This window comes from Sceloporus occidentalis, unplaced genomic scaffold (assembly GCF_023333645.1).
Source record: "Sceloporus occidentalis isolate IW3139 unplaced genomic scaffold, rSceOcc1.0.p SCAF_8, whole genome shotgun sequence".
Classification (NCBI taxonomy): domain Eukaryota; kingdom Metazoa; phylum Chordata; class Lepidosauria; order Squamata; family Phrynosomatidae; genus Sceloporus; species Sceloporus occidentalis.
Window position 1 is genome coordinate 16,972,184 of NW_028316988.1, and position 9,286 is coordinate 16,981,469.

The window sequence follows — 9,286 nt, forward strand, 5'->3', positions numbered from 1 at the left end:
GAAAGAAAGGAGGAAACAATGGAAGGGGGAACGTAAGGAAAGAAAGGGATAAATTGGGCAAGGGGAGAAAGAGTGGAAGAAAGGAGAGAGAAATTGAATAGGGGAAAGTTAGGAAAGAGATAAGGAGAAAATGGAAGTAAGGGAGGAAAGGAAGAAAGGAGGGAGAAATTGGAAGGGAAGGATGTAAAGAAAGAGAGAAGGAGGGAGACACTGGATGGAGGGAAGGAAAGAGAGAAGAAAGGGAGGGGGAAATTGAATGAGAGGAATGTAAGGAAACGAGGGAGAAACTGGACGGTGGAAGGTAAGGAAAGGGAGGAAGAAAGGAGGGAGGGAGAGATTGGATGGAAGGGAAGGAGAGAAGGAGAAAATGTAAGGGGGAGGTAAGGAAAGAAAGGAAGGATGGATGGAGAAAGTGAATGGGGGAAAGTTAGGAAAGAGAGAAGGAGAAAATGGGGGAGAAATTAGAGGGAGGGAAGTAAGGAAAGAGAGAAGGAGAAAATGGAAGGAGAAGATAAGGAAAGAGAGGAGGAGAAATTAGGGAGAAGTTGGATGAGTGGAAAGTAAAAAAAGAGAGAAGGAGAAAATGGAAGGGGGAAGTAAGGAAAGATATAAGGAGAAATTGGAGGAAGAAATTGGATGGAGGGAAGGTAAGGAAAAAGAGAAGGAGAAAATGGAAGGGGGGAGGTAAGGAAAGAGAGAAGGAGAAAAGGAGGTAGAAATTGCATGGGGAATGTAAGGAAAGAGAAGAAGAAAGGAGAGAGAAATTGGGTGGAGGAAAGTAACGAAAGAGAGAAGGAAAAATTTGGAGGGGGGAGGAAGGGTCCACCAGGTGTCCTCCACGCAAAGGAGGACCAGGCCCCGCAAAATGGAGGTTTATCTGGGTATCACCAAAGAAAAAGCTACAAAGAGGCAGGGAAAGGGAAATCCGGGAAATTTAAACCCAAACCACTAGGCCCCAATGCCTCTCTCCATAAAAGCCACAAACACTCAGATGTCAATGCAAACTCACGCTTCTCTCAACCTTCTCACAAGGGAGGACATATTGGCACTCCTCCTGGGCAGAAGGTTGGAATGGAGGACACGCCCTGGAAAAGGAGGACATCTGCTCACCCTGGACATATGTATACTATGTAGTACTACTACTCGTGTTGTACGAGTCCTTTCCGACTTATGGCGACCCTAAGGCCAATTTATGATGAAATAAGTTGGGCCTAAGTACCCAAAAGGCACCAGGTCCTATTGAGTTTGGAAGCTAAGCAGCATCAGGCCTGGTTAGTACTTGGATGGGAGACGACAACCAATACCAGGAGGTATGTTTCAGAGGAAAGAACTGGCAGAGCCACCTCTGAGTCTTCCTTGCCTATGAAACCCTATGAAATTCATAAGTCACCAATAAGGAGACTAGAAGACACATAATACTATGGTTTTAGTAATCATTACTCTTGGTGAGTATTAGTACTCACTTACTCATGACTTAGTACTTTGGTGAGTATTTTGTTCCTGCAAGAGGAAGAGAGGACAGCATTTCAAAAGTCCAAAGCCTTCTCTGACTGTCCTTCCTTTATTATTATTCTAATTATTATTATTATTATTATTACCACTCTTTGGAGAATATTTCCTTCCTTACGAGGAAAGGGGGCTAAAAGCCTTCTCTTGCTTCTTGTCATGAATATTACTACTACTATTAATTACTATTCGTTCCCTACCCTTAGGAAGACTCTTTGTTCCTAAAAAGAAGCAAATGAGTCTTGAGGAACAATGTAGTCCAAGAAACTAAAGTCTCCTCTTACTCTGGGCTCCTATTACTAGTAGTATTAGCAAGTATTCGCTTGCTCTGGGCCCCTATTACTAGTAGTATCAGCAGTACTATTGCTGTTGCTAGTCATTTAATACTCTTTGAGGGGGGGAAATTCTGTTTCTGAGGAGGGAAAGCCTCTTTTTGCTGTCTATTCCCCCATTATTAATATTAACAAGTACTGCTTTTACTAGCAGTATTAGCATTACTATTGCTACCCCTAGTCATTTAATACTCTTTGGAGAATATTCTGTTTCTGAGGAAGGAAAAAGAGGGCAGTGTTCAAAAGCCTCCTTTTGTTCTCATTCACTCATTATTAATATTAATAAGTATTAGCCATTATTATTATTAATATTATTAATAGCATTGCTATTATTTACTTTACTTTGTAAAGAAAACCAGGAGAAGAAAAGGATGGCAGGCAGGTGAAAATTTGGCCTGTTCACTCGGAAGTAAACCCTGCCTATGAAACCTTTAAAACTACTAATACAACGTCCTTACATCTTTCCCAACGTACTCCAGATTTACTCGCTGTAGTATCCAAAAAGTAACTTCCACACAGTCTAAGCCTTCTAGGGCTAGGATCATCCTAAAAGAGTGGGCATAACAAATTTAAAAATAAACTCATCCTATTAATCCTAATAATTCTAACTAAAAACCATTATTGACACGTTTTTCGTATTCCTCAAAGGAAGGTTCGTCTGAAGGGCCAGGAGAAATAGACACGTGTCTACCTCCCTTTGCCAATTTCCCTCAATTCGGAGTCACTCAGGTTGCTTTCCCATTATTAACTTGGTTAGCTAGTATTTATTATTATTATTATTATTATTATTATTATTATTATTATTATTATTATTATTTTAAAATACAAATATATAAACATAACAGAATAAAAACGTATTATTATTATTATTATTATTATTCTCTTTCCTTACATTTTCCCATCCAATTTCTCCTTCGTTTCCTTACATTCCTCCCATCCAATTATTATTATTATTATTATTATTATTATTATTAATTCCAAGCCTGATCATCTCGATTTATTTCTCTTATTTTTGGCCTCAAAAGGTTAAGAGATTTTAAAGTCCACTTTTTTTGCCCAGATAAAAAAGCAGCAACCTACGATTTGGATAGTTTTGATAAATGAATAAAAATGTGCTATTAGGTTACTCTTCGGAGGAAGGAAGATCTATGTCGAGTTGCAGGTTTGTGGGGACACTTTGGACCAAAGTAACTTTGGGAAGAAGGAAGGGAAGGACAAAATAAAGACTGTTGGAAAGCCACCCAAAATGGACCCTTTTCAGACGGTGAAAGAAAGGCAGACACGCGTCTCTCCTTTCGGGGGAATTGGCCTTTTAGTCCTGGAAATATTTGGGTTCAGACGACCCTAAAAACCCAAAAGGATATTTGGAGGAAAGAAGGGAAATTCAAGGGGGAAATAAAAATGAATAAAAACCTAAATCAAACAAGTCTCCAAAGTTTCCAAGCAAAGGAACCAAAGTACATTCCAGAATATATTATTATTATTATTATTATTATTATTATTATTATTATTATTATTATTATTATTATTAGGCCTTTATCCTACAGACCCAGCAGCAGCCAAATTTAGGGACCTGCTAGTATCTTTTAAGGGGAACAAGGCTTCAACTTTGGCTCGAGTTTCCAAGCCAACTACAAGTTACATTTTTGGAACGAGGGTTTCTTTCTATTCTTTCTATTCTTTCTATTCTTTCTGTTCTTCCTGTCCAACAAATCTCCAGTTTGGGTCTCAAGTGGCCACTTGCGAGGTTTTCAAAACCATCCTCCAAAAAACTGGGGGCCGATCCATGGAAAATATTCTCCCCGAAGTTGGACCAACTTTGGCAACAGGCAGAAAACGGGAAGGAGGGAAAAAAGGAGTGGAAAGGAAAGGAAAATGGAAAGGAAATTCTAGCTTATTTTATTTTATATTATTTTATTTTATTATTATTGCATTTCCAAAGCCCCGAAGGAAGAGTTTTGAAATGATTTATCCAGACAAACCCAGCCAGCCTTTTCCTCCCATTTGGTGCGTAAAAGGAAGCCAAGTGCGTAAAATAACGCATTTCTAAGAAGAGGGAAGAGAAAGCCCTTGGCGAAAGGCAGAGAGAGACGGGCTTCCCAGGATCGGGGCCCGGATGGTGCCTTTCGTTTCTTTTTTAAAAAGGAAGAGGGAGACTTGAAGTTTGGAGCAGGCCAGAGGAAAGGAAGGAAGGAAGGAAGGAAGGAAGGAAGGAAGGGAAAAGGAGAGAAGCCCAGCAAAGCCAGCAACTGACGTTGGAACCAGGCAAAGGGAAGAGAAGGAAGGAAAGAAGGAAAGGAAGAGAAAAGAGAATCCCAACTCACCCAGGACTTGAAGTTTGAACCAGGTAGGACAGAGGGAAGGGAAGAAAGAAGGGAAGGAAAGAAGGGAAGGGAAGGGAAGGGAAGGGAAGGAAAGAAGGGAAGGGAAGGGAAGGGAAGGGAAGGGAAGGGAAGGGAAGGGAAGGGAAGGGAAGGGAAGGGAAGGGAAGGGAAGGGAAGGGAAGGGAAGGGAAGGGAGAACCTCAGCTCACCCAGGAATTGAGGTATGAACCAGGCAGGGCAGAAGAAAGGAAAGGGAAAGAAGGAAAGGAAGAGAAGAGAATCTCAACTCACCAGGAATTGAAGTTTGAACCAGGCAGGGCAGAAGAGAAGAAAAGGAAGGAAAGAATGAATGAGTGAATGAAAAAAGGAGAGGAAGAGAAGAGTAGAGAATCTCAACTCACCCAGGAACTGAAGTATGAAGCAGGCAGGACAGAGGAGACGAAAGAAAACGAAACAAGACGGAGGGAAGCCCGATTCATCAAGTAAATGAAGTTTAAACCACGCAGCCGAGAGGAAAGAAAGAAAGAGACGGAAGGAAAGGAAGAGGAGAGAAAAGCCCAACTCACCCAGCTATTGAAGTTTGAACCAGGAAGAAAGGAAGGAAGGGAAAAGAAGAGGAGAGAAGCCCAACTCGCACCAGTTGAAGTTTGAACCAGGAAGGACAGAAGGAAGGGAAGGGAAGAAGAGATGAAGGAAAGAGGAAAGGGAAGGGAAGGGAAGGGAAGCGAAGGAAGGAAGGAATGAAAGAAGGAGAGGAAAGGACGGAAGGAAGGGAGGAAAGCAATGAGGGAAGGAAGGAAGACAAGGAATAAAGGAAGGAAGGAGTGAAGGTGGGAAGAAGGGAATAGAAGAAAGAAGGGAAAGAAGGAAAGGAAAGGAATCAAAAGAGAGAAGGGAAGGAAGGAATGGAAGAAGGGAAAGGAGGGACAAGGAAAGAAAGAAAGGAGGGAAGGAAGGAAGGAAGGAAGGAAGGAAGGAAGAAGGGAAGGTGGGAAGGTGAGAAGAAGGGAAGGGAAGAAAGAAGGGAAAGAAGGAAAGGAAGGAAAAAAGAGAAGCGAAGGAAGGAATGAAAGAAGGGAAAGAGGCGAAGGCAAGGAAGGAAGGAAGGGAGGGAGGGAGGGAAGGAAGAGAAGAAGGGAAGGCAGGGAGGAAGGGGAGTCAAGGAAGCGGGGAAGGCAGGGCCGGGGATCCCTCACCGAGGAGGAGGCCGAGGGTGGCGGCTCCGGAGCGCAGCGGGTGCTCCTCCATTTTAATCCCGTCGAGCATCTTGGCGCCTTCGGCAGAAGCAGCAGCAGCACTGGCAGCAGCGGAGGCGGCGGCGGCGGCGGAGCTCCGTGCGAAGCAGCTCTCGAGCAGCGCCTGGGGCCCCGAGGCCACGTCCATGGGGCTCCTGCTGCGGGGGGCTGCGGGGCTCCGGGGGAGGCTGGCCCCGGGGGGCGAGGGGGCCCGGCCTGCAGTGGCGGTGGCTGCGGTGGCGGTGGGCCATGCGCGGGGGCCCCGTCGGAGGCAAGGCGGTCAGAGGCAGCCAGGGCCCCCGAAAGAGAAGAAGAAGAAGGAGAAGGAGAAGGAGAAGAGCAACAGATGCAGCGGCGGCGGCGGCGGCGGAGGGAGACGGCGGCCCGGCCTCCAGAGAAGGGGCTCCCGTCCCGGCATTTGGGGAGCCCCGGATCCCTCCGCCCGAGTGAGGCGGCCAAAGAGTCCTCCTCCTCCTCCTCCTCCTCCTCCTCCTCTCCCTCCTCTTCCTCCTCCTCTTCTTCCTCCTCCTTCTTCGGCAGAACTAGGGAAAGAAGAAGGAGAAAAGGAAGGAAGGAGAGGAAGAGAAAGGGAAAGGGAGGGGAGGGGGAGGGAAAGGGAGGAGGAGGGAGGAGGAGGGAGGGAAGGGAGGAGCAGGGAAGGAGGAGGAGAGGAGGAGAGAAGGAGAGAAGGAACCCTCCTCCTCCTCCTCTTCCTCCTCCTCCTCCTCTTCTTCTTCTTCTGCTTTGGCTTTTCCTTTTTTTTAATTTTCAATTTTTAGAGATTTTCTCTTTCTTTCTTTCCTTTCTCTTTCTCTCTCTCTTTTTCTCTCTGCCGTCGAAGCATCTTCAGCCTCAAATCGCCGATCTTGGGCTTCTTTCAGGGAAAGAAGAGAAGGATGGAAAGAGACAGCGAGAGGATGGAGGGATTGGAGGGAGGGAAGGAAGGAAAGAGAAGGAGGGAGGAATTGGATGGGAGGAAAGAAAGAAGGAGAGGGGAACTGAATGGAGAGAAAGAAAAAGAGAAAGGGAGAGGGAAGGAAAGAGAGAGGGGATGGAGGGATTGCAGAGGGTGAATGGAAGGAAAGGGAGGAGGAGAAAAGGAAGGAGAAACTGGCTGGGAGGAATGGAAGGAAACGAGGGAGAAATTGGATGGAGGGAAGGGAAGAGAAGAGGAAAAATTGGATACAGGGAAGGCAAGGAAAGAAAGAAGGACAGAGTAGGAGGGGATGTAAGGAAACGAGGGAGATGTTGGATGGAGAAAGGAATATGGAATAATATAGAAGTTATAGATATAGATAGATATAGACAAGAAAGGGAGGAGGAGAATTTGGAGGGGAATGTAAGGAAACGAGGGAGAAAACAGATGGAGGGAAGGGAAGAGAGGAGGAGAGAGAAACTGGATGGAGGGAATGCAAGGAAAGAGAGAAGGAGGAATTGAAGCGGGGAAGAAAGGAAAGAGAAGGAGGAGGAGGAGGAGAAAGGGAAAGAAACCTTGGGTGTAGGGAGGGATGTAAGGGAAGGGGAGGCAAGAGGCTGAATGGAAGAAAGGAGGGCTGCGTTGCGAAGGGCAGGAAGGGCCAAGGGTCCCAGATGCCCCCCTCCTCCTCTGCCCTCCCGAGAAGGAGCTCCTGGGCACCGACCGAGGTAGGTCCCTCTCCTTCTCCTTGCCCTCCTTGGGTCCTCCTTTCTCCTTGGCACTGCCAGGGGCTCTGGAGAGGGCTGGGGGTGGGATTTCTAGTCTATGTGGGGGAGGAGTACCCCCCAAAGAGGGTCCCTGGTGAATGCCAGGCTTGGAGAGGTGCCACCATGCCTCAACCCTCCCCTCCATATTACCTGGGGCACCAAAGGGAGATCTAGTTTACACCTGGCCAAGGCTCCCTTGGAGAGACAAGGAACAAGTGGGGGAAACACTTGTGCAACGCAACCACCCACTTGGCTTTCTCCAATTCCTTTCCCAACAAGTAACGCCGTTCCTTCCTCGTTACTGGGTTGGGATGGGAAAGAAGGGGGAGGAGATACCCTAGATAGGTAACCCACCAAGGTCCAGACCCTGCCATTCACACAGATGCACATTCACATATTTAGGCAGACACGTGTCTAGGGAAAACTCCCTACAAACTAGATCCTTCCCAACTTGTTTGGCCTCTAAGCTTGACTTTTTTGGTCCTTTTAGGGGTGCTCCTTCCCACTTTGGGGTGCCCTCTAAAGCCTCCCTTACCCACCTTACCTCCTCCCTTTCTCTTCTCCTCCTTCCAATCCATTTATCCATTCCCTCCATCCATTTGGGTGCTCTGTCTGATTCTAAACAATTCCCAGGAAATTTGGAAAGAAAGGGACCCCTAAACAATTTTTTTTGGGGGACTTCAATTTTTGGGGGGTCTTTTTCTGGTTGGGAGGCAAGTATGGAGGCCAAGAAAGCTCTTGGAGACCTTTCCTTTCCAGCTTTCTTTCCCTTTAGATCCTATCTCCTTTTGCGCAAAAGCTTTCCAAAACGCACTGCAAAAGAATCCACTCTGAGATCAATGACAGAAAACCCTGGGAATTGTAGTTTTATTTGTGGCCCCAGGGCTCTCTGATAAAGAAGGCTTCATGTCTCCCAGTTCCCAGGATCCCCTAGCACTGAGCCAAGGCAGTCAAAGCGGTCTCAAAGTGGATTATTTCTGCAGTGTGTTTGGAACCTCTAGAGAAAGGACCAACAAACGTCTGGCTCAGGTTTTGGCTCCCTTGGCAAGAATGGGAGCCTCCTTTTGCCATCTTTTCCTTGGCAAGGTTTGGAAAGAAAGGCATTTCTAAGATGATGATGATGATATATTAGTATTAGTATTAGTATTAGTATTAGTATTGGGTAGAATCATGGCCTGGAAATCCCTTTTCTTACCAGAGTCAAAACCCAAGCGTCCAATAGCAATGGTTGGAATATATATATATATATATATATATAGTCCTAATGGCCAAATAAATTGGGGCCTCTTAGATAAAATGGGGCAAGATTAAGGTTTGCTTTTGGAAATTTATATATATATATGTGTGTGTGTGTGTGTTTGTATTATATATGAATATATATGTATGTGTATACACACACACACACACACACACACACAATACGAATATCTATGTGTGTGTGTATATATATCTATATCTATCTATCTATATATATTTTCCAAGCAGCAAACTATTTAATGCAAGAGACACCATTTTACTCTGCCATTGGACTCAATGGGACTTGAATATCCATAGATTGACCATTCACACACACACACACATATATATATTCCAAGAAGCAAACCATTTAATGCAAGAGATACCATTTTACTCTGCCATTGGACTCAATGGGAGTTGAATATCCACGGATTTTGGTATCCACGGGAGTCCTGGAACCAAACGCACTGTACTACTATTATTACTATTAATGCTATTAATTATTAATATTAATACAGCCCTCCTGACAAAGTCCAGTCAAATTCAGGTCTGCTTTGGACAAGCCCAGTTCTTCATAGGAGTTCATTCCTATCAATTCGTTACTTGTTTTAGCCATTGCTTTTTAATCCGTTGCTGGAAAACGAGTCGACTTTCATTCAATGGGTCTAGTCTGCAAATTTAAGACTAAAATCAAATTATTAAAACCAACTCAAGTTTTAGTATTTTCCAAAATAAAGGGGGGGGGGGGAACCGCTTGCAAAGTCCTCCAAACGTAACTTAAAGAATCCGAACAAGCTTTCAAAGAACGTTATTATTTTTTTAACGGGCCGTTATAACTACTTCTCCTTTCGTTCCTTTCCTGCTTTTCCAGGCTTTTTCTGTCTAAACATCATCTGTAACGTTTAGTTCCTTTGGGAAAGTTTGTCTTTTGAATTCCTCTCCTTTAAAAAAGTAAAGAAACAAGGATTCA

The 9,286-nt window shown here is 44.9% G+C and overlaps 1 protein-coding gene across 2 annotated transcripts in view; it reads right to left on the reverse strand.

Annotated features, from left to right (window-relative positions):
• LOC149308062 (LIM/homeobox protein LMX-1.2-like) overlaps window positions 1-5,545 on the reverse strand; it is a 115,668-nt gene extending 110,123 nt beyond the window's left edge. Inside the window, exon 1 of one of the 2 annotated variants that reach the window (XM_089537004.1) lies at window positions 5,359-5,545. In XM_089537004.1, coding sequence (XP_089393130.1) covers window positions 5,359-5,545 — 187 coding nt within the window. The remainder of the gene's footprint in view (window positions 1-5,358) is intronic. The other variant, XM_089537005.1, reaches the window with a different exon arrangement.
• Window positions 5,546-9,286: the final 3,741 nt, after the last annotated feature.